The sequence below is a fragment of the Sander vitreus genome, chromosome 8 (assembly GCF_031162955.1).
Source record: "Sander vitreus isolate 19-12246 chromosome 8, sanVit1, whole genome shotgun sequence".
In the NCBI taxonomy this organism is placed as follows: Eukaryota; Metazoa; Chordata; class Actinopteri; order Perciformes; family Percidae; genus Sander; species Sander vitreus.
The window spans coordinates 20,031,110-20,056,662 of record NC_135862.1 but is presented as its reverse complement, the minus strand read 5'-3'; the positions used below and the strand labels follow the sequence as shown (position 1 = coordinate 20,056,662).

Here is a 25,553-nt window from a genome sequence, read left to right as displayed (position 1 = left end):
TCAATGTGCAGGATTTGAACTACATATCTGTGTGCTTAATTAATGGCTAAAACTGTATGCTGCCAAAGTTTGTAATTGAGATGAAGCTGATGCCTACTGTAATGTCTCATGCTTACATCTGCCTCCAGCTATGTAGATTTTAAGTGCATATACTGTAAATGAAGTGTCAATTGCATGTAAATACAATTAAATAAATGCTCTTGTGTTAATGTTGAAGTTCTTTTGTGATGTAAAGAAACACTTACGTGGGTAAGAAAACATTACTTATTTATTAAAGATTGCATGTTAGCATTGGTTTTAGAAAACTAGGACGAGTTAAGTGTAAAGCCTTATGGGTATTGAATTCCATCAACTTCAGCCGTTTACAAAAAGACAGAGGAAGATGGGAGAAAATGCAGTCTTTGCTAGATTACGGAAATGTATTTTCTACACCATGAGTACCCAGTTTTCCTGACACTGCATTAACTTGCAAAGCAACAATAGATCTAGTATGCAGCACAGCTGTAATAAGGATAATTGGCTGTAGCAGGCCACAATAAGAGGATTAGGTTTCTTGACTGGAAGGTAAAGTTGGAGAAACTCTTCTCGCCAACTGAGCCATCAATCAGAGGAACAACACAAACTTTGCTGACTGATGCACTAAGCATTGCTGTAGTTTTATTAATTGTGTGATTGAAGCATTTCAACCAGCGCCCAAGGAAGGAGGTTACAAGTCTATTAGATGGACAAAATTGTCTATAGCATCAGGCAACATAAAGAGAAATAGTTTATCGTTATGACTTAAAGCTAAGGTTTGACATTTTGGAAATACACTTATTTGCTTTCTGGTGGAGAGTTAGATTAGAAGATAGTTACCGCTCAGAGTGGTATCAATCTTCTCATCTAAAACTACACCAGAAAGCAAATAAGTGCATTTTCCAAATGTCAAACTATTCCTTTGATTACAATGAGTAGTGTTACAAGCAATTAAACATAATCATAACAAATTATTTACCAGTAGAGCAGGCAGTCAATGAAATATCCACACTTCCTTGTTTAACGTGATTCTACAAAGAGCTCTGATGTAGAGTTAGAAAAAGCAAGCAGACAATCGCACTGGTCAACACAATCTAACTTTCACGATCAACGTCAAGTCAGTGGTTTTGACCTTGTCTGTATTACACAGTACAAAAACATGTCACATCCAAACAGCGCATCACAGGCTTCCACTGTCCATTGAGAGTAGTGTTACAGCTCAAATTGGCAGAAATGGAATAAAACTGCACTGGGATCCAGAGGGAAGGCAGAATTTCACGGATCAATTGCTTTTCCTTTCCTTTTTCTGTTTAGATGTATACGCAAAGAGCAAGTTGCTTTTCAATGATTACATAATACCCCGCTGTGGTCTGCCTTCATGTGCTACTGTAACATTTCAGTGATATATATATATATATATATTTTTAGTATTAGAGTTCAGCGCTCAGTGTAGAGGTTCTAACATTCTGCGAAGGGACCGAGAGAGAACGCCATTATTAAATCATGCACCGCATCAGTCCTAGCATACTGACTCAAAGCTATTAATGCAGCCAACTCTGATTAAACATCATAGACACTTGGATGGTTCGTATTTACATAGGCTTTAAAAAAACATAGCACAAAGTACTCATTTTACTGAAGATTATATGGAATGCTCAAGGACCTTCAAACAGATCATGTTAAGACTTGTTTTGTACAGGTAGTGGTGAATCACAGAAAAAGATGACCTTAATTCATTTCAGTGGGAATGCTTCAGATAGTCAGGGTGTGTATGTGTAACCTCATAGTGGCAAGAACAAAAACGTTTAGTCTAATCATTCATGCCAACTTTGTCCACTGCTCCAGGACACACATGCTCACACAGAGTAATAATAATAACAAGCAATGCAACAATCACTGCTCTGAAGATAAAAGAAACTGACATGATCTTAAGTCCTTCCTCGTCTTAAAAGTCGTAGATCCTTCAAATGTCTCAATTAGTGCATTCTGTAGTCATCAAGCATTATCAAACAGATATTAACTTTCGAAGTGCAATAGCTTTTTTTGTACATGAATAAACAAAAAATAAACGCCAAAGTAGTTGCATAAGAGCCGTACGTACAAGTTAATGTGTAAAACACAGTAAAGGAATAAGGAATAAACTGTCCAAACAAACTATGTAAACTTATAAATGAATGTAAACCTAAAATAAAACAAATGATTCACCACCTTTTGTTAGGTGGCTGTGGATATTAGAAGACGATGAAACACAATCAACACCTATATAGTGTCCCTTAAGACGGAAGTACCACCCACAATAGTGTAAAAACAACTCCAAATCCAAAGACCCATGCTACAGTCTGACCATAGAAAAGCAGATCTAAAGGAGCACCCATGAGATTTGCTTTTTGGTCCAGGCAACCCCCTGCCAACGTCTTCTGCTTTCATTACAGCAAAAAAACTAGAGATCTAGTAACACATGGTAAGTGGAAGTGAACCTCACTCTCTAATATGGGTGTTACAGTACCAGAGTTAGGGCTAGCAAGTCATGATTACACCTTCATCCAGGGATAGCCTTCTCTCCTGGGAAAACGTTGGACCATGGCCCTGGTCTTGGGTTTTTTTGTTTGTTTTGTTGTTTTGTTTTGTTTTGTTTTTTTGGGGGGGGGGGGGGGGGGGTGGGGGGGGGTGGGTGGTGTCCTAACTGGGATTAGGCTTCAGACTCCAGGTCTTCTTCTGCTCCGTTGGTCGTGTCGCCCGTCTCAGGCTCAAGCAACAGGAATTTGCCGTCGTTGGTTAGAGGCATGTTCTTCATCAGCTGGGCCAGGGCCTCTGGGTCCTTGAAAACAAAACAAAACAAGATTTGCTAAATACAGCCAAGTAAGAATTTACTCAAACTAAATGGTTTTTAAATTAAATACATTTTGAATGTACCTACCTCACCTTTATGCCATTAGGGTTATGGGAGGTAAACTGTAACTATAGTGGTTATGTTCTTATTTATCTTCATTAATATCTCAAATGTGTAGAGGTAATGTTTCTGTTGTTCAGCCACTGAAAAAGCTACTGTGACTCAGTGTTGTGAAACTATAAAACCTAAATAGATAATATGATAAAACTGTATTGATAAAGTACATTTTGTGTAAAATTATGCAATAGTATGAGCTTCACAAAAAATGAAAAATACAGATGCAAGGCTCTAAAGAACATAAAAGAACATAGCAGAAAGGCCATTATAGACAAAAGAGATGTAAAACTGATCAAAATAAAATGAAAATACTGTGGGTGAAGCAAAATGTAGGTTTGAAAAGATGAGTTTTAAGTTATCTTTAAAAACGTTATCTACAGGGAGACTGTTTCCGAGTTTGGACCATGTCTTACTACTTTAAACAGACACTGTTTACAAAGATAATTGTTTGATTTAAATAAAGTTGCATCAATTACATACTATTGCAGTGTTTTGTAACAGAAATGTCAACTTTCCTATTATAAGGGAACACTTTTCCTTTCCAGTAAATAGCTCATTTTTTTAACTGTGTGTTGTACTTTTGCTCTGTTTATGTCTCAAAAACCAACTGCCTCTTTTCTAGGTTTTCATGATGATGATACCTTCTTGGCTTCTGTAATGTCCTTCGCCAAGCTTATGGTGTAACATATCTGTGAATAAAGACAAACAAAATTAATATACAGGGTATATGCAGGAATCCTGAAGTTAAATTGAACACCATTTAAGATAAATCGGCAGTTTAATGTGGAAGTAAGATGGAAAAGATATTTTGTTTTATGCGTGTGCTTTTCCTGTTCCTGTGTGGCCCTCAAGCATATCCTGGCTCCCTCAATTGACACTTAGTCATCACAACTTTGAGAACCCCTGGCATAGTATCTCATAAAAATGTCATGATATAGTAGGTCATAATAAAGTCATGAAATGTCTAATGGCATACTATACTCTTACTTTTTTATGATATAGTATGTATAAGTATGCCATTAAATGTGTGTCATTAAAAAAGTCATAGTATTTTTACCTCTAGTACCTCTAAATGTGCACACATTACCCCTGTTCTCTACACCCTCCATTGGCTCCTGGGGCGTTTTAGAATCGATTTTAAGATTTTGTTTGTTTTCAAGGCCTTAAATGGCCTGGCCCCGGAGAATTGGTCGGAGATTTTAACTCTTCGCAAACACAACAGGTCATTGTGGTCATCCAGTCAACTGGTTTTAGAGGTCCCAAGGTCAAGGTACAAACTGTGGGGTGAACGCTCTTACACAGTTGCTGCCCCGAGACTTTGGACTATGTTACCCCCTGACATTCGCACTATTACAGATGTAGCTCTATTTAGTTCCAAACTCAAAACTTAATTATTTAAAATGGATTTTAATACATAGTATCGGTGTGACATTTTCCCTCTCCTCCTCCTGTTTTTATGTAACCTTTTCTGATTTTACTGCATTCTATGTTTTGTTATTTTTATTGTATTTTATGTTGTTTTATTCGTGTCCTTGATGTAAAGCACTTTGGATACCTGCTGGTTGGTGTAAAGCGCTGTATAAATAAATAATTGATTGATTGATTGATTGATAGTATAGTATGTCATAAAGATGACACAAAAAATGTCATAATATAGTATATCATAAAAAAGTCATAGTAAAGTATGTCATGAAAACAATTATTATATATCAAAGTGAAGTATGTAATAAAAAGTCATGAAAAGGTCATATTATAGTATGTCAAAAAAGACAAAAAGTCATAGTATAGTAGATCATAAAAAGTCATAGTATAGTATGTAAGAAAAACTCATAAAAATACCATAGTATAGTACGTCATGAAAAAGTCAAAGTATAGTATGTCATAAAAAGTCACAGTTTAGTATGTCATAAAAAGTCATGAAAGTCATAGTATAGTATATCATAAAAACTTCATAGTATATTATGTAAAAAAAAAAAGTTATAGTATATATGTCATGAAAAAATTCATTGTATAGTATGTCATAAAAAGTCACAAAAAGTAATAGTATAGTATGTCATAAAAAGTCATAGTAAAGTATGTAATGAAAAACTTATTGTATAGTTTGTCATAAAAAGTCACAAAAAAGTCTTAGTATAGTGTGTCAAAAAAGTCATAGTATAATATGTCATAAATTAGTCATAGTATAGTATGTCCCAAAAAAACAGTATAGTATCTCATAAAAAGTCCCAAAAAGTCATGAAGTATGTAATAAAAAGTCATGAAAAAGTCATAAAAAGTCATAGTATAGTATGTCAAAAAAGACATAAAAAGTCATAGTATAGTAAATCATAAAAAATTCATAGTATATTATGTAAAAAAAAGTCATAGTATAAATGTCATGAAAAAAAATCATTGTATAGGTCATAAAAAAGTCACAAAAGGTCATAGTTTAGTATGTCATAAAAAAGTCTTAGTATAGATGTCATAAGTCATAAAAAAGTACTATTATAGTATGTATTAAAAAAATCATAGTATAGAATGTCATAAAAAAGTCATAGTAAAGTCAAAAAAATAGTATGTCATCTAAAAAGCCATAGTATAGTACATCATACAAAATTCATAGTATATTATGTTTAAAAAGAAATTATATATATATATATATATATATATATAAAAAATAAAACATAACATATGTCAAAAAAAAGTCACAAAAGGTCATAGTTTAATATGTCATAAAAAAGTCTTAGTATAGTATGTCATAAAAAGTTATAGTATAGTATGTCATAAAAAAGTAATTTCAAAGTGATAATATAGTATGTCATCTCAAAAAGTCATTGTATAGTATGTCATAAAAAGGCATAGAAAGGTCATAGTAAAGTATGTCATAAAATGTCACAAAAAGTCATAGTATAGTATGTCATAAAAAGTCACAAAAAAGTCATAGTATAGTATGTCATAAAAAGTCATGGAAAATGTATAGTATAGTAGGCTATGTCATAAAAAGTTGTAAAAAGAATGTCATAGTATTGTATGTGGAAAAAGTCATAAAAAAGTCGTAAAAACGTCATAGTATAGTATGTGGTAAAAGTCATAAAAAAGTCCTAGTAAAGTATGTCATAAAAAGTCACAAAAAAGTCATAGTATAGTATGTCATGCAACAGTCATAAAAAGTCCTAGTATAGTATTTTATAAAAAAGTCATAAAAAAGTCCTAGTAAAGTATGTCATAAAAAGTCACAAAAGAGTCATAAAAAGTCATAGCATAGTATGTAAAAAAAGAAACCATAAAAAAGGTCATAGTTTAGTCTGTCATAAAAAAGTCTTAGTATAGATGTCAAAAGTCATAAAAAGTCCTATTGCAGTATGTCTTAAAAGAAGTCATAGTATAGTTTGTCATAAAAAGTCATAGTATGTCATAAAAAAGTCATAGAAAAGTCATAGTATAGTAATGTCATAAAAAAGTCATTACAAAGTCATAATATGTCATATAAAAAGTCATAGTATAGTATGTCATAAAAGGTCATAGAAAAGTCATAGTAAAGTACGTCATAAAAAGTCCTAGTATAGTATGTCATAAAAAGTCCTAGCAAAGTATGTCATAAAATGTCACAAAAAGTCATTGTATAGTATGTCATAAAAAGTAATTAAAAAGCCATAGTATAGTATGTGGAAAAAGTCATTAAAAGTCATAAAAAAGACAAAGTATAGTATGTCATAAAAAAGTCGTAAAATGTCATAGTATAGTTTGTGGAAAAAGTCATAAAAACGTTTTTATAGTATGCCATAAAAAAGTCATAGTAAAGTATGTCATAAAAAGTCAGAAAAGAGTCATAGTATAGTATGTCATAAAAAATAAGTCATAAAAAGTCATAGTATAGTATGTCAAAAAATCATAGAAAAGTCATAGAAAAATCAGTTTAGCATGTCAAAAATGTCATAGTATAGTATGTCATAAAAAAGTCATAGTATAATATGTTATCAAAGTCATAAAAAAGTCATAGCATAGTATGTCAAAAAAAGTCACAAAAGGTCATAGTATAGTATGTCAAAAAAGTCACAAGAACATTATAAAAAGTCACAAAAAGTCATAGTATAGTATGTTATCAAAGTCATGAAAAAGTCATAGTATGTCAAAAAAGTCATAAAAGTCATAGTATAGTATGTCAAAAAAGTCAGAAAGAAGTCATAGTTTAGCATGTCAAAGAAGTCATAGTATTGTATGTCATAAAAAAGGCATAGAAAAGTCATAGTATAGTATGTCAAAAAAGTCATAAGAACATCATAAAAAGTCATTGCACAGTATGCCATTAAACTTGCATAGTACAGTATAGTATGTCATAAAAAAGCCATAGTACAGTATGTCATCAAAAAGTATTTTCAATCTCTGTGCCCATTGAGGCTAAAATTATCGCCTTCTGACACAGCTGTCATTTCATGCCTCACAGTTATTTCCAGAGACGGGCCTCAGCCATGGTTCAAACTCCCTGTCCTTCAACCGAAAACTTGCCTGTAACCATTAGCTTATTAGTTTAACAAACTGGCTAAGGGACCTTAACGTAACGCGCATAACGTTTCAAGCAGCAGTCAGTCAGTAGGTCAGTGAACACGCTAACAGTTGTCCTTTTCAGATGGCGTAAAATCCAGTCGGATTCTATAAATGAAATGCACAGAATCCCACTACGCACCTATGCAATGATTAAATTCATACAAACTTTAACAAACCTCTTTGGACAAATATACATGTTGAGCTTAGAAAATAGCATTCAAGACTATTTATTATTTTTTAAGAGCCTTAATTGTTTAACAACTTTAAATTTTTTTGTGTAATGAGTATTTGTGCAACGTTAGTGTTGTATCAACCTTTTCGCCCTCTGTGTTGCTCTCAAAGACGAAGGCGCTAAACGAGGGCTCTCCCTCCTCATCTCCGTCACTCCAGTCTCTGCCCTCAACCACGAACCCCATCAGCCTCCCGTTCTCTTGGTGGGCTGCAAACTGACACACTTCTCCAAGCTGGAACTGAGAAATGAGGAGTGAGGAATGTTGAGAATAAAGATTTTTTAAAATGTGGTATGAGTTGTAAGATCAGGAATTTAGAAATTTTGCACAATTTCAATATAAAAATCATACCCCTGAATAGGGAACTTATTTGGGAGAGATATATACACACATGTAAAAAGGCAATACTAGGTCTTTTGGCATGTTTTGGTTAGACATATGCCCATTTAATTGAATTGTCACCATCATTTCATTAAATAGGAATTCAGTAAAATTACAACCCTCTGCATTCACAGAGCATTCTCGTATTAATTATATTACTGGAGTGAATATATTTTATATTTATTATAATATTTCATTTAAAGATAGTAGCCTAAAGCAAAGTACACAGTTTATAACTTGTTAACACATTCTGCTAGTTCTTACTAGCTAGCGGTTATCATGAGGGTTGTAGCTTGATTGTGCATGCTAATTGGGTTTAACTTCCTTTTATTCTTTATTGTAAAACATGTCCATTATAAAATTAGTTGTTCACTTTAAACTCTAAGTTCAGGCTTGAATTTTCAAAGTACCATTCCCTGTTAGTTAACTTGCTACTGTAGCTAAATTAGTTCATATATTATCTCATTCAAATTCGACAAAAACAAAAAACTATGAAAAGTCGTTTTGGGTCGTCTTTCCACTTTTCCCAACCGTCACAACTCTAGTTTTGGTTGAAATAAACACATAGTTTACCAATTTACATGTGAAAATTTGTTGGCTCTATACACGCTAAAAATATTGTTTTTTTAAATGGAGTCCGGTGGGTTTAGCGCTAGCGACCTCAGAGCTGTTTCTGATTAAACCGAAAGGTCTTAAAGAGGTTTTAAAACTGCCCATCTCTGTAGGGATCCTTCAAATAATAATCTAAGCCTTTCAGTGGCAAAAGCACTTTTTCGTGGACCAAATTGATGATGAACATTTGCCCCATAGGGTTACATTGCAGCCCGGTCTGTGGCTGCCAGTTACAGCGTTCACGCTTAATACTGGACCAATTTCAAAGACTGTTGTTCCTATCAGTCACTTACACACAAAAACATAGGAAAATATGGTCCAGGTTGAAAAAAACGGTAGTTACCCTTTAATGTTCTGACTGTTGAGTACAGCCCCTTTAACCACTTAATAAAAAAGTGAAAAAGTTCTGACTTTTGTCATGCAGTACTTACGCATATTCTTGTAACTTGAGTTTGAGGGTCAATCAACCTATTGTGAAGACAAAATAGAGACGTTTACAAGAATATGAAAAAAACGCAGTGATACAGCCTTGACTTCATATTTAATGTTTGTTTTGTTGCCTGTAGTCTTCTGCTTGAACAATGCTCACACAAAGTGATAGCTGTGAAAATCGACCATGGGTTATACAAAAGCACGTTTTCGTTGGATAAGCCGAATGGCGTACAAAAGAGTCGTTTGTCGCAGATATTTATGTTTGGTTAGGCTCCAGAAGATTTATATATATATATAGCACATACAACTTTTCCACTGGCGCCCAATGGTAATGACAAAACCTGCACACAATCAAGCAAATGTGCACAATCAGTTATCTAGACAACTTTATATAGGTCAGGCTTTCACAATAATATTTCTTGTGCACAGACATACAACTAGACAAAGTTAGATAAACTGTAATACTGTAAATAAGACAGTTGTAGCTGTAAAAAATGTTTTAAAGATAATGTTTTTCTGTTGTGTTGTACAGTTTGGGAGGTTACAGTATTTTAGGACTATATAGCTGTGACCAAGGTCCAAACCAGACCAGACCATCAAAAGTTGTCAGTGCCGGAGTCCTAGAAAAGTTTCCCCAAAGGGACAATAAAGTTTAATTGAATTGACTTGAATTGAATATCACAAAGTTTTAATGTAGTTATTCTAAAGACAGATTTAATCCAAAATAAAATACATTTTCTAACTGATAGGAGAAAGATTGTGAGGCTGTGTGGCAGACAACGTTAAACCATTGGAAGATTATAAGAATATAATAGAACAGTTTCTCCACTGACCAGAAAACAATAATGGCGTTTTTCCATCACATGGTACCTGCTCGACTCGCCTCGACTCTACTCGCCTTTTTTGGTTTTCCATTACGAAAAAAAGTCCCTAGTACCTGCTAACAGGTACTTTTTTTTAGTATCACCTCTGTCGAGGTTCCAAGCGAGCTGAGGCGATACCAAAAGGTGACGTGAAAACCTGCAGACTACTGATTGGTCAAAGAGAATCGTCACTAATCTAACTGCGTCATCGTTGCTAGCTACAGACGGGGGTGTCCTGAACAAACCCGCCATTTTTAAATAGTTTAGCCAGCGGTGTTTTTCTTTTGCTACCTCCAGCTTCTTTTGAAACAAACTTTTTCTTCTGGCTGTGGCAACATTGTTTGGGCCTTTTCTATCTATATTGCTAGGTCATTTCAGAAATGCATTACCATCTCTACATGCTAAGATCCAATCAGTTGCCTTTTTCTGTCTGAGGTGGTATTCATGTAACAGTTCATAAATATTAGATAAATTCTACCTGAGGCTACTGCTGGTGACCATGAGGTGGGACTCAGTGGTCTTGAAGATGTTGTGTATGGCTCGGGCAGCCAGCACCTGCCTCATGGCCTCATAGATCACCTCCTGACTGTTTCCACAGCGCACCGCCATTGAGCCCTGGAAGCGCACAGCGAATACTTGCTGCAGGAGGGAGTCTGCGGAAACATACAAACATCACCCACACATACATGTCAGCAGCATAAACAGTCAAGTAAGCAAAAGAAGCACTCATGTAGGAGGGTAAACTCCAGGGACACAAACAAGTTAGGCTGAATTCAAACAGTCCTTGACAGAGAGAAAGTTGATCATTAAGTTTCATATATAAAAAAAAAGAAGATGAAAATGGTTACCATCACATTCTGTTGAACAGTCGTCGTCTGTTTCTCCAAACGGATTTGTGCGTCTGCCAGGAAGGGAGCACACACACCAGCAAAAAATTGTATAATAACCACTATGAGGCCAACTTTTCAGAAATTAGCAACATCAGCCGCCAGTAGTAGTCGTTCCTGCCTGTCTTTCACAAACATGCACCAACACAAACTTCCTAAACAAGTTGTTCTCTCACCTCCCTCCAGTCCTGTTCTGGTCTTGAAATTCGGAGGCCGGCAGCATGATGTCAAACTGAATGGGTGTCCCAGGGGCTATCAGGTCTTCTGGTTCCGGAGCAGCCCCCGTCGTCTGGGAACCACCACTGGCAGCATGCACACCTCCTGGCTTCGCTCTGCAGGAATGAGACAGACATAATGAAGATGAGTTATAACAAATAAACAAAGTAAACCCAAAAACATCCACTACTCAACTTAAGACAGGTCCACATGTGTTACAAGTCTTAATACAATACTCACCTGTCCATATGTGAATAAACAAATTTTATTGTTTCTCCTGTTCACACTGGCTTTGAGATCCATTTCCAATGTAAGTGATAGATACAATCTATAGTTCTGTACAGGAACTTTTGTAATGAAAACTTTAGAGTGCATTTTTGCATAGAGGGTGGACTGTGGATTTTGTCTCTCAATTACATTTGAATTGCATTAGGAAGGGTCTCTTTACAGCCAGTATCTATAAGAAGAACAATAACAGCAATCAATAATGCTTTCAGTATATATATATATATATATATATATATATATATATATATATATATATATATATATATATATATATATATATATATATATGTAATATGTAATCTAGTTAGCTGGGCATGCAGACATGTGCATCTTACGTTAGAGCAGACAAACCTTTTACCTTTTACTCTGTTAACTTTTGCTCGTGTTTTTGTTTTAGAAAAGACTGCAAAAGAAACCACTATCCAAACTATCTAATTAGAGCGCCATGCGAAGAACTTCAACATACTGAGAAACTCAAAGCTTGACAGACCTGACGTGCCTAGTTATCCTTGCTAACATTTAACAGGACAATTGTTCAGAGGAGCGGTTTAGCGAACGGACAAGCGACCATTTATCGCAAACTGTCAGATTTAGTGGAAAAGAGACAAAATGCAGACTGTATTTTCAGTTCAATGATCATCATTCTCAGTAATCATAGGTTGACATTTTGTTCCTTCATCATTTCAAATTCACAATCATTTTATGCACCAAGAACAAATACATGTAGAAGAAGGTGTAATCTATACAGTGTTGCGCAGACACAAAAAAATAACACTAAATACTGACATAAAGAGCCTAAACCAAAACAATGCAAAAACATGTTGCATATAAATCAAAAGGAGCGTGCAACATAATCCTCAGGTTTCAGAATTATTAGACTTGCCACTGCAAAAGCATTTAATCGTATGTGTTATGACAAGCGGCATGTCGGACCTGTCAGGATTGGGTGAGCCCTCTGGTCTCTTCTCAAAGCTGGTGATGGGGGTGACTGCCTGGATGGCGGTCTGGTTCAGTCGGATGGCCACGGCCTAACAACAAGAAATTTTTAAAAAACATTGCAGCATCTCTGTATCAGCAGGCGAGTCATTTATAAAACCAGAACGGTGTATAATAGTGTGTAAATAAAAACAACTAAAATATTTAAAAACATCACCAAGTTTTAACCTTTCTTCTTATCTTTCTCACCAATTCTCTAAATTATCATCTCAACCACATATTTGTTCTGTGTACAAAGAGCAGGATCCATTCACCAGCAATAACCCTTTAAAAATACTGTAGCTGAGGTTTTCATGACTTATGAGTTGTTGTTTTTTATATTTGGACCCAGGCATATATCACAAAGTGTTGGATTTGAGGAAAAGAATAGTCATTTTGCTACATACAGCAAGTACTAACAACTCTGTTAGTTTTCATAGGCATGTTATAATATATATTGAAATTGAAAATAATAATGATAGAGGATAGAAGAGTGCAAGTTTCCTCTCTACATTGTGTTGTTTTAATCTAATTAGTGGCAACAATAAGAAGGCTAGGTTATTTGTCCATAAAACAATAAACACATGTTACAAAGAGAATAAATGATAATATGAAGTGGCAGTAGAATACAGAGCACTAACTACTAGTTGCCGGCTGTTGTCTGAATTACATGTAGCACTATCAAAAGTTGACATGATGAAACAGGAAATATACAGTAGTTTCAATAATGTGTACAGATACACAACTATTCACTACAAATCCTGGGATGACAAGCATGTGATTTACAGTTACGTGACACTTCTCCTGTCGGTGGTAACACAACATGATGTTTCGTAAAATAAATAAGTGAAAGACAGCGTGATTTTAGACACAGCGATACTCAGTTTGTCTCTGAAGAATCTGAAGAATAATCCAAACATGCAAAATTCTTGGATTGAAAAGCAGTCCAGGCAAAAACAGCTGTAATACATTTCAGAGAGGGGGGGGTGGAGGCATGTCTATGTGACATTGTTTCTTAATACCTTCATATGTGTTATTGATTAAAGTGGTTGAACAACAAATACATCACTCATTGCCTGACAAATCACAACAACGTGGGTAATGGTCTATCTACAAAGATCAATGAAATGTTCATGATTTAGAGTTAGAATTCTGTAAACTATTTGGTTTAGGTTGGTGTCTTTTTGAACTTGCAGTGTGGGTATAAAACTGTGGGTGAGTGTACAATACCTCTGGGTTGTCAGTCAGGTAGATCTGTCTGGAGATGTTGTTCACAGTGCAAATCCACTGAGTAAAAAAAAAAAAAAAAAAACATTAGGACTTCTTCTACCTCAGATGCGAGCCACCTGAAATCAATTGACTGATACCAGCTGTGACAGGCCAGTCAGATGCATCCAAGCACAAAACCAAATTTGAAAACCACACAAATAAGTCTCGACAGCTCCTACATTGTTATATGACTGATATTTGGACTGCACCAGCAGATGTCTTCGGGATGGAAATGTAAAACAATAAGTAAGCTCAAACACAGCTGTTTGAACGGCCTCTTTCACACTTACTTCTTCATATTCCCTTTTGCTCTCAGCTTGTAGAATCATTGACCTGAAGGCATTAATGATAATGGAGAGAATTAAATAAAAAGCATCCAATATCTCATGTTTGTGCGTTATTCTCATTGTTTGATATGTACAAAAGTGTGCATACGTTTTGCCTGAGGGGGAGGTTATCTGAAAACAGTAGCGTCTGTCTTCACACTCCACAGCCATGACGGAGCTGTTGTCCAGGTCCAACACCATGCCCCCCGCCACCGCCCCACGCGGCTGGCACATGAGGTTCCCTCCCTGGGTGAAGAAGTACAGTCGGTCCCAGGCTGTGGTCACTAGGCCTGTTTTACTGGAGCACAGAAAAGAAGGTGCAGAACAAGTGGATAAAGGTCAGCACTTAAGGATGAGATTTTGGAAAACCCAATGGTGGCATAATGGAAAGTCTAATGAGTGACGAGGGCTACATACAGAGTAAGAATGTCAAGGATCTAAGGCGGGATGTGATGGAAAGGATTCCTAGCTCACATCTGGCTTACAAATTAGTTTAAAATTAAGATATGCAAAATCTTTTATGTCCTCCCCGTACAAGTTTTGTAAAGGATATTATATATAACTATAATAAACCGTTATTAACCACTTTGTGGGCAGCTGTGGCTCAGGTGGTAGAGTGGTTGGCCAATTGGAATGGCGGTGGTTCGATCCCTGGCCCTGTAGTCCCTTGTCGAATTTGTTGTTTCTCTGAGCATATCAACAAAACATTAAAATACAATGTAATTTAACTCTGACTCACTCAGTTTCAAAACAACGCAATGCATCGATGACTCATAAATTGCTTATCTGTAAGGCTTCCTCTTGTACATTCTGTCTGAAAAGTATTCCCAGATACATTTAATTTTGATTAATATAGTGAATGGTTTATGCTTCCGTGGATGACTCAGACCCTTAATATTAAGAAACCATTTGAAATAGCAAATGTTTTCCGGACTCAGCATTTGACAAGCGTTTGAGGCTGCTGGCAGTGTGTGTCATTAAACAGAATGGCATTCTGTGGAAACCTTTTCTCTGGTGTCACAGACATTTGTCAAAGATTTCGGATGTATGTGAGCGAGAGGCAGAGTTTGACAGCTCTGACATTTCACTTAATCACATTGCGGGCTATGCTGCAGTTCTACCCCCTGAAGCCATTAAGGAAGTTTCCCTTCTCATACATCTACTCTGCAATAAGCTGACAGCGCACACTGTCAACATGTTACCTGACCCACCATGTCTGTTGTGACTGACTTATTGTTTACTGTGTTCATGCTTATTTCGAACAACTTTAGCAAGAGAAGCAAAAATGTTTTCTTTGTCATGTTTGGTTATTTAGAGATTCAAGACTTAATGTAACCACTTGATTGCACCATCTATTTGCATAGCAAATCATTGAATTGTGACATATGTAAATGAGGACAGATTCAAAGCGTGTTCCTCAGCAGTTTTTTCCCCCAAGACACATCTTAACATAGACTAGCAAGGAACACTGCGTGATTAGGAAGCGTCCTTAGATTTAAGATAGGGCCATAATTAGTGCAATTAATCGTACTTCCTAATGTTGAGATAGCCAGCCTTCTGGATAAGTGTGCGATTGACAGGCTCCGTGTCCTTATCTGGCATATAGACAGTGTCCTCCACAGACAGAAGCTCCCTCTGGGACGCACGCATGGCCTCCGCCTCCGTGTCCAGCTGGGCCTGGATACTAGACAGGAAACATGTTTGTAGTATCCATCAAAACTGACATTCAGAATATCTTTTTTATTTTTATTTTTATTTATTATTTACAAATTGTGCATTAAAATAGTTTCAGATATGGAGGCTTAACATCTAACATGTATTATTATGATTATTATTATTAAGTATTATTCTGTGAAAACACAATTGCATTGTTGAAAAGGGCTGACCAAACATATGGAATATTTGTGGAGAATGAGCAGAAGATCACAGTATTGCAATTTCTTTTTTGGATCATACACAACAAACCACATTACTTTATACTGTTAATGCCAAAGCTAGAGTATGGTTCATCACATTTACTGTACACATGAAAATGAATGTTAATGATATAGTCTTTACTTTTGAGTCATGTTGGACACAGAGGAGAGAAAGTTGTCCATCTTCTTTGACACCAGCTCAATGCCTTTCTTGAAGAAGCTGATCTGAGAGATAAGACATAATAATGAGCAATTATTCTTGTGTTTCATTTGTATTTCATGTGCACTTTTATGTAATAGACATTTCTAGAAACAGATAATAATCACTTGCTCATACATAGGGATGAAAGTACTCATTATTTTCATTATCCCTTTATTTTCTGCATTAATTGTTTTGTCTGTAAAATGTCAGTAATAGGTGAAAAAAACTTGTTATAATTATATCACAGCCCAAGGTGATGTATTCAAATAGCTTCTTTTTTAGTTTGCTATCATATATTAAAAAGAAAAGCATAAAATCTTTACATTTTAACAAATGGAACCAGAGAATGTTTGGCATTTTTGCCAAATGATGTTAATTTTCTGTAAACCGACTAATCAATTAATTGACCACTACTGTAATCTGGCCCAGTTTATGGGGTAGCAGCTGCTCAGTACCTGTGCCTGTGTGTAGCCTAGCATAGGTTCAAGCATAGCTACTCTCTTGCGATACTGCAGGGCGTTGAGGGCGCAGTAATACTGCAGTGAGGCCTGGTGCTGCTTCCTTCTAGTGTAGGCGATCTCCTTCACCAAGTCTGACTTCAGCTGTCCAGATAGGAGAGGGTTTTGCAAATATTTAAATGTATAAACGTGTCCAGCATTAACTCACTATCAAGCTCTGCACACACACACTCATACATATGCAAACAGTTGTCCAACTCTCTCAAACATACAGATTAGCAACAGAGTCACATTATCTTGTACATCCAAGATGACAATGCCAACACATTCAATAGAAGCAAATAAAGAAATATTATCTCTGCAGCCATTATAGTGCATGGTGTTGTTTAATAATATATATAAGTTGTCTTAATAAAAACAGTGCAGCCTGGCAGTAGAGGAATATTTAATTGATGTCTATGTACAGTCATGTGAACAAATTAGGACACCCATGCTAAAGTTGACTAAAAAGAGGAATTAAAAAAATCATCTTCAGGAAATTGATCTTAATGCCTTAATTAAAAAAGATTAGGAAAAATTCAATCTTTAAGGACACCAATTTTATTTGTGAATGAATAATGTATCATAAATAAATAAATGTTCTTCCTTAAAATACAGGGGGCATAAATAAGTATACCCCTTTGTTAAATTCCCATAGAGGCAAGCAGATTATTATTTGTAAAGGCCAGTTATTTCATGGATCCAGGATACTATGCATCCTGATAAAGTTCCCTTGGCCTTTGGAATTAAAATAGCCCCACATCATCACATATCATTCACCATACCTAGAGATTGGCATGGTTTTATTTCAATTAGCCTAAAAGCTGGTTTGATTTGCATTGATGCAAATGATCTTATGGAAAGTAACCCATGCCAATCTCTAGGTATGGTGAAGGGTATGTGATGATTTGGGGCTATTTTAATTCCAAAGGCCAAGGGAACTTTATCAGGATGCATAGTATCCTGGATCCATGAAATAACTGGCCTTTAAAAATAAAAATCTGCCTGCCTCTATGGGAATTTAACATAGGGGTGTACTTACTTATGCCCCCTGTATTTTATGTAAGAACATTTATTTATTTACGATACATTAATCATTCACAAAGAAAATTGGTGTCCTTAAAGATTGGATTTTTCCTCATTTTTTTAATTAAGGCATTAAGATCAATTTCCTAAAGATGATTTTTTTATTCCTCTTTTTAGTCAACTTTAGCATGGGTGTCCTAATTTTTTCACATGACTGTATTTTAAATGCTTATTAAAAACACCCCCACTGAATTACCAGAGTATGACTTCACTATACGGCATTTAACAGTCTGTGATCAATAAGAAAAAGCTTTTTCAGTGAAGCCAAGAAAGGACCTCGCAGTAACTCTACCTTCTCATTCTCCTTCTTCTTGGGCAATCGGCTGTATTTGACCATAGCTGCCTCGTGCTCTGCAGGACAGGAGAGAAAGGACATGAGGATCAGATAGTAACTGCAAAATGTAATTGTTTTCTTAAATAGGAGAGAATTCGTACTTACCATCAGTGGCGAAGCCAAATATTTCCTTCAGTGTGCTTATCTCTGAAACATTTAATGTATAGTAAGTGTTGTTAGAATATCTACATAAAATCCACATCTTTAAAAAACAAAAAAAGCACTATGGCTTGAAGTAGATGACTCAAGCTGTTGATTGACAGAATGGTTGTACAAACGGAATCCTGTATGTTAGAACACAGTTTAACACTTGTGATAATCCGACTGGGCACACACCTGTTTTCCTCAAGTTGTTGTTATACTGCTCAATATGCTGTTTGTATTCGCTGTCAATTTGGGTAGTTACATTTGCTCTGCCAAGCAAGCCCAATTTTACCACATTGTCCTGCTGCTTTCATGTTTGTTAATCCTCTCAGAACGATGCTTGACATCCTGAAAGCCTGTTCTGACCAAGTACTATCCCTTCCGAATAACACTTGACATTGTATCCCCACATAGCGGCCTCTAGAGCCAAGCGCATTTAAAAAAACATGTTCAAACTATTATATCCAGCCACTGACGGTAAATTGTAGGATATGCATTAATCCAGAATTATATTAATTTCTAAAATACTCAGTACAACTAAAAAAACACTTCTTTCTGTGTTGCCAGTAGGTGGGTCTTTGCTCATTGCATCTTACTATTACAGAGAACAGATTCATTATCTTGGAGTAATCACATAAAAATGAATGTGTTATAATGGGGTCTAGTGGCCTAGGAGTTAAGGTGCTGACTCTGAACCACAACGTCCCCAGATTGAGTCTGGCTGGGAACCTTTATTGCTTGTCATTCCCTCTATCCTCATTTCCGGGCATCACTCGACTTGAGAAAGGCATAAAATACCCTCAAAATACTTTAGAAAATGCAAATGTATTATTATGATAAGTTTTCTCTATATATACGTGTGTGTGTTTTGTGTGTGTGTGTGTGTGTGTGTGTGTGTGTGTGTGTGTGTGTGTGTGTGTGTGTGTGTGTTCCTACCTGTAAGGTCTTTCTCTCGGAACTGGATCAGGGGGAAAACCATGCTGTCGGCCATCTGGTTGGCTAGCACAGAGTGGAGTGAGTTCAGCTGGACGACACAAAAGAGATTATACACAAATATCAAACACTGCACAATGGCACAAATAGAAAATGTACCCTTGCCAAACATCTTGAGGGATTTCAATTTATTTTTATATGTACAGTGACATTTGCTGCCAGTTATTCCTGCAGCAAGCTGGAAAGTAACATTTTCAGTGAAATTGGTGCCTAACTACAGACAATGCCTCCGCTACATCATAAAAAGCCCATATTGTGGAACAGTCCATTTCCTGAAGAGAATAATAAACCTTCTGTTTACTCTGATATTGGAAACAGGACCACATATCGCACACACACACACACACAAGCAAATCCTACTATAATTCTCTATGCTTATCAACAAGCTATACTCCAGCATCTAACAAGCTGACATCCAGTATAATCTGAACGATTTAGCAAGTGCTAAAGTTCACAGGATTAGGTGCAGCAGTAGGCCTAATTCTCACTGTGAAATGAGTTCTCCTCTGTAAATCATGAGGTAAAGGTCAAGCAAACAATCAACCTGTGTCCTTTGAGCATATGTGTGGGGATTAGTGTGTCCTAAATCCTGTTAAGTGCTGACTGGGCAGGTTTGTGGACACCCATGTCTGTCAGTGACAGGCCCATCTGTTTTGTCTATATACCTCAGCCTACACACCACTCCTTCATCCATCCACCTATTCACCCACCACTGCCTCCCTCCACTCATCCATCCGGTGCGATAAGCATCATATCCATCTCACCGCTCCCCTCTTAGTGTCGGTATACAATCAGTTGCGGTCTTACAGGGAGAATAATGCTCAGGTCTTTTCATGGAGGTCATTTTCATCAGCATGCTAGGGGAGCACAGGTGTAATACCCTTTGAAACATGATAAAGAACCAACTACCAAACGTGCATTAGTTTATCATCCCTCTCCTCGGCTGTGAGTGCACACACATGTAAATACATGCACATAAAATAAAATGAAACTGCAACTCACCTCCCCTACAGTTTGGGCAAAGTTCTGCAGCGTGGTGATTACCTCTTCATCACCTTTTCCAAGGGCAAAATTCTTGACAGGAGAAGAAGGAAGGGGGAACAAGTTTAAACCATAAAACTGCATAACGAGCATGGTTAAGCCTATACTAGGTGCAAATAAGTAAAAAAATAAATAAAATAAAAAACCTGTTCTGCCAGGACTTCTGGCACATCCCTTTTATGGCATTAAGCCTAATATGGTAATAAACCCCATGCAAAGAGGCCTTGCTTAAAGGAGCTAAAAGTGCATCCATTACAAATTTCTTCCACTCAACATGCACTCTGCAATCCAGAATGTCTTCCAACAACTGATCCACATATCTTTCTTTTTCAGCATGATTTAATAGACCTGCTGTGTTGACCTCAGCAACTATTCTATTTTATTTTTTAGTTCTTATTGGCTGCATAAAATGAGCAAAACCCCATGATAGATTTCCAACAGAGAGATACTTCTTATTAAAGGTTATTTCATGCACAGCTATTTCATTAAGACTTACATGCAATGTCGAGGTGTGGCAGACACATGCAAACACACATGGAACAGAAGTTCAAATGACAATAATTATACTGACGGGTGTGTCTCTTTTTGTTTTCTGATGTGACGGGGACATGTCGCTTCCATCCCCAGCGGAAATTATGCCCTTAATCATGGTACCCATACTTACTTTCTTCTCATAATCTAGAAGTTGCCTCGAGAGCTGCTCTGTGGCCAATCCCATCTCACTCTGTAGGGGGCAGATAGAGGGTAAAAGCAAAGTTAACAGACTGGCATGCTCAGGATTTGTCCGTAGCTCAGTTTCCATTCTCTCTTCAGCCCTTGAATAACTAAAATGAAATGTTGGACAACAGGTGAATCAGAGTTCAATTGAAAATTCATTTGAAAAAGCGCACAGTGGTGCGTCATATAAATGGCAACTGTTCCAGTGAACTATTACGGTTTCAGAAAAGGTCTGACAACATATTACATAAGCTGTGTATGTTTTCAGGAGAAAATTGAAGCATTTATTGTGGCTGCAACTTTTGAACATGTTGCTCAGTGAGGCATAATCTTCTACAGAGAAAAAAGAACAGCAAAGTCAAAACTATCTACACCCTGACAGCACACGAAGAGTTTCACACCATTTACTGCACATCAAACTTACTGAGTAAAGTGTATAGACACAATTGCAAAACTGAAGGTTTCTCAGCTTTTTCTACAAGAGCCTTCAATACATAATGTTTCATTCACAGTTTGCATGCACCGGTTGCAAATGTATAAAATTGTATAATATCCCAGTGTGGTATTTCTCTGATCAAAAGCACCATATTCTCTTCAATGCTCTACTGTAGATAAATAATGCAAATGTTTAACCCCAAATTATCTTTAACCAGACAAATAAAGTTATAACTAAAAAAAAACAAAAAAACACACTCCTCATTTTATTGTGTTTGAACATGTGTGGCTATTTAACAGAGCCACACACAGCTAAGGTAACAGATTATGCATGTGTGCATCTGTTTGTGTTGTGTTTAGTACCTGGGCTCCAAACACACGCTGCATTGATTGTAGCAGCTGGTTGGTGTAGTCTGTAAGCATCCCAGCATCTTCCTCAAACACACTGAGCAAGGAGCGCGTCTGTGGAACAAAACATTCATACACTTTTGATGAATACTAGTACAGTGCCCATTCAAAATGTGCCTGTTTGGAACGGGCCGATTGCTTGGCCTGTGGCATTGCTGCTTGTAGTTTTCTCCAGAACCATCGTACCCCAAAATAACTCACAAAAGGACCCCAAAGCACTTAATATGCAACCACTCTATATAACTGACTTACTGTGTACTTATACTCCAGAGAAAAACATTGTACTCCTACATTTACCTGTCAGATAAATGTTACTGATTATGTTTCAAATTCAGATTTTACTCACAAAATATTGAGTCTAAGTGTGAGGAGGAAGAGAGCTCTTTTTGCCACGGTCAGGCTCCGAGGTGATGTTATCTTCTGTCTTCTGCTTACAAGTGGTGACTTTACAGCTCAAGCAACTTAATACGATATAGTGTCTGGCTTTTGTTTGATATCGAGTTTTGGCAAGAAATGCCTTTTTATTGAGTTTCCTCTTAGCAAAATGCTTTGAAACTGCTCCAAATTCAAAACGCCAAGTTCATTAGGTACCCAGGAAGCCTAGTGTGAAGTAGATCGGATGAACAGCATCCAAAGACAAAAGTTAAATTATCTATTAAAGGATAGTTTCACAATTTTTCAAGTCTACAACAATAGAACATTGAAACGAAAAAGGTTTTACTTGCTGTAATCATTCCTCCTGTTATAAGATCCCCTCTTACTGTGATTCCAACTAAAGTAATGGCAAACAAAATCCATGGTCCTCATTCTGTATGCATATACATTCTAGGGGTGCACCGATCCGATATTAAGATCAGATATCGGCCCCAATATTGACAAAATAGCTGGATCGGAAAAAAATTAACAGATCCACGGGTCGATCCAGTTTTTTTTTTTTTTTCCTCCGTCGCAGCACATCCTACGTCATTCGTCAGCAGCGCGTGTGTCGCATGCTGGAAGAATTGAGTTAACTGTTAAGCAGCATGGAGCGAGCCAAAGAGTCAGCTGTGTGGAGATATTTCACGCTTGCCACGCCAACTAGTTCGTTGGCTGTTTGCAATTTCTGCAAAGTAAATGTTTCCAGGGGTGGTGGTAGTACTGCAAAGTACAATACTACCAATTTAATCAAGCACATCCAAAAAAAATGTTTGGTAACTGTTTGATTACTATTGTATGTTTGACCAATACACTATTTTGTTTCAACTGCTACATTTTATTTATTTAAATTTATTTTAAGAAGTTTGATTACATTCTATTTTCATACATACTACATTACATCTATGTTATTTTGTCTTAGTTCCTTTAGTGTCTTCCACATGGTGGAAGGAAGGTATAAGGTGGAAGGTATGTAGTATATTATTAATTCAACAATGGTATCAGATCAGTATCGGGTATCGACAGATACACAAAGCCCAGGCATCGGTATCGGGATTGAAAAAGTCGGATCGGTGCATCCCTAATACATTCTGAGGTTTATCTGAAGTTTATATGAGGCTTTAGCAGTCCAAGTTTGACAAATTAAGTGGATATTTCCCAAATTAACAGCATTTTAATTTTAGTAAACTTCCCTCTTTCTGTTTCCCTACACAGTGTTTCTTGTTAAGCTGAAGTGGAGGGATAACACAAAGAGGGAATGTCTTAGATTTAAAAACATTTTAAAAACACTAACGTTGGAAGATATCAACATTATTTGACTAATTCAGACTGCTGAAGCCTCATATAACTTTGTAATATGTTAAGTAAACTGAATGTTTTATTTGGGACTGTCGGTCACTGCTTTTTGACATTTTATAGAAAAACTATTAATTCATGATCTATTAACTAAATAATCAGGAAAATAATCAGCAGATTAATAAAAAAAAAAAAAAAAAATTGTTAGTTGTAGCACTAACCGTAAATCATACTAAGGTGTGTGTGTATAGTGTTGGGCCAACATTTGTTTGAACCATAAGAGATAATCAATGGGTGCGTTTATTACATCAGGACAATTCTGGTGGAGCTGGGCATATTGTAATTGTTTCAAATGTTCCTTTTTGTTTACTTTTTGGAAAATGTAGATAGTACCCAGGTTAATAAAACAAAAAACAAACACAATGACTTTGGGTGGGAACCTGTAACTGATAAAAGCGAGTAAGAAATAATATTTAATGAAAATAATTAGTAATTAATAATACATAATAAGACACTGAGTGAAAGAAATGAGGGTAGCTGCAGTATGCAGAGGCATAAAAAAGTGTAGATTTGAAGTTAAACTAAAGGCCTTCTTATTTTACTGCAGGATGGCTATGCAAACAGAGAAAATCCTGTCTAGGTGTAGTTTTTCTTCCATGAACAGGTGCAGCAAGGCGGGGTAGATATAGCAGAAAGGAACACACCCATCGGCTAAAGTCTGTTTACAGTTCACTTTAGTTGACTTCTGCCACAGAAGGATTGAGAGCCATTTCACACCAAAAATAAGTTATCTGGAACATTGTCTGCTTTGGCTGTGTTTACATTTTATTGTAGAAAGACAACTGGCCTATTTCTTGTAAGGATAAACTGCATTTTGAAAATGTAAAGAAAGAAATACATTCCAGTATGGGTTGCACTTAAGCAGAACCAACCAGGGCTGAGAGGTCAGTCCTGTATGGGAAAAGAGTGATGCAACAGACAGCTGAAAATACAGGCCACATTAGATGTGCTTCATAATAACAAAGACTATCCTGTATTTCATTTCAGCAGCACTGGTATCTACTGTATGCATGGAATGTAGTGCTCTGTGAGCAATTTTGATACTGCACTCCAGACCTATTAGCATCAAACAACATGGTGTTCAATACGTACAGCTACCACAACTGCCTTGTTGCAAGCTATTGACTAATTCCAGTTGAGTCCGATAATGGAAACTCCTCCCACATCCTGTGTATCAGGCCCAGTTCGTATCCAGGACATGGTCCAGCTCCAAATTCTTACTTCAGACGACATAGGAAAATAAAAAGATTGCAGGAGAGGGATCCTGGTTGAGCTATGGTCGGGACATTTTCCATAGTGATATGATTCTAACGTTAAATGTACAGCAGCATATCAGAGAGAGGAGCTAGGTTTGTAAACACAAAAGAGACACATAGACGCCGATAATTATGGTTAGCAGTATAAAGTACAACATTGTTTATAGCAGGAAGGTGCAGCACCTCCTGTCATAGGATTACAATCCCATAACAATGTGTCAATTGGGAGCTGTCACGACCAGTAGAAACCGCCTACATCGGGAACAAGATATTGTTTGGGCTAGTAAGCTAACTTCAGTGCTCGTAACGTATTTTTATGTGACAGCTGTGTCTTAACACGTAATAAAACTAACACAGGCCTACCTGAGGACTATCCTGCAAAGCGTCCTCCAGGAGCAGTTTGTGATGTACGGCCGGCATCTTGTTAGCAGTAGAAGAGAAGGAATGGGAGCTTGAATTATTTAGAGCGTGGACTCGGTTTCCCAGAGGCCTCTGCGCGGGTGAGAGGAACACGTAGGAGTTGGAGGCGGGCCCAGTCTGATCTCATCCACAGCCGTGAAGAGCAACAAGTGACCAGTAAAAACAGCTACACTTTAACTCTAAACTATATATGTATATGATTTAATATTGAATTACTTCGTTTCTATAGATGTGATTTGTTTTATAGCAAAGATTTGATGGGCAGTTAGCGGTTGACTATTAAAGCAGATGTAGGCTACGTCTACCATTTTAGTATCAACAGTGACCCCATGTGGACATATGAAGAATTGCAGTTCAATTTCAAAATAC

The 25,553-nt window shown here is 36.6% G+C and overlaps 1 protein-coding gene across 1 annotated transcript; it reads right to left on the bottom strand.

Moving 5' to 3' along the window:
- Window positions 1–245: 245 nt before the first annotated feature.
- appl2 (adaptor protein, phosphotyrosine interaction, PH domain and leucine zipper containing 2) lies at window positions 246–25,248 on the bottom strand. Its single transcript, XM_078257393.1, has 21 exons — window positions 25,128–25,248; window positions 21,694–21,792; window positions 20,843–20,902; window positions 20,140–20,211; window positions 19,081–19,168; window positions 18,106–18,147; window positions 17,959–18,017; window positions 16,539–16,685; window positions 16,024–16,106; window positions 15,497–15,649; window positions 14,075–14,263; window positions 13,930–13,972; window positions 13,601–13,657; window positions 12,329–12,423; window positions 11,068–11,223; window positions 10,853–10,905; window positions 10,483–10,657; window positions 9,141–9,177; window positions 7,801–7,956; window positions 3,604–3,651; window positions 246–2,833 (listed from the first exon to the last, which is right to left on the bottom strand). Exons 1-21 carry the CDS (start codon window positions 25,182–25,184, stop codon window positions 2,705–2,707), a joined length of 1,998 nt encoding a protein of 665 aa, XP_078113519.1. The 5' UTR covers window positions 25,185–25,248; the 3' UTR covers window positions 246–2,704.
- Window positions 25,249–25,553: the final 305 nt, after the last annotated feature.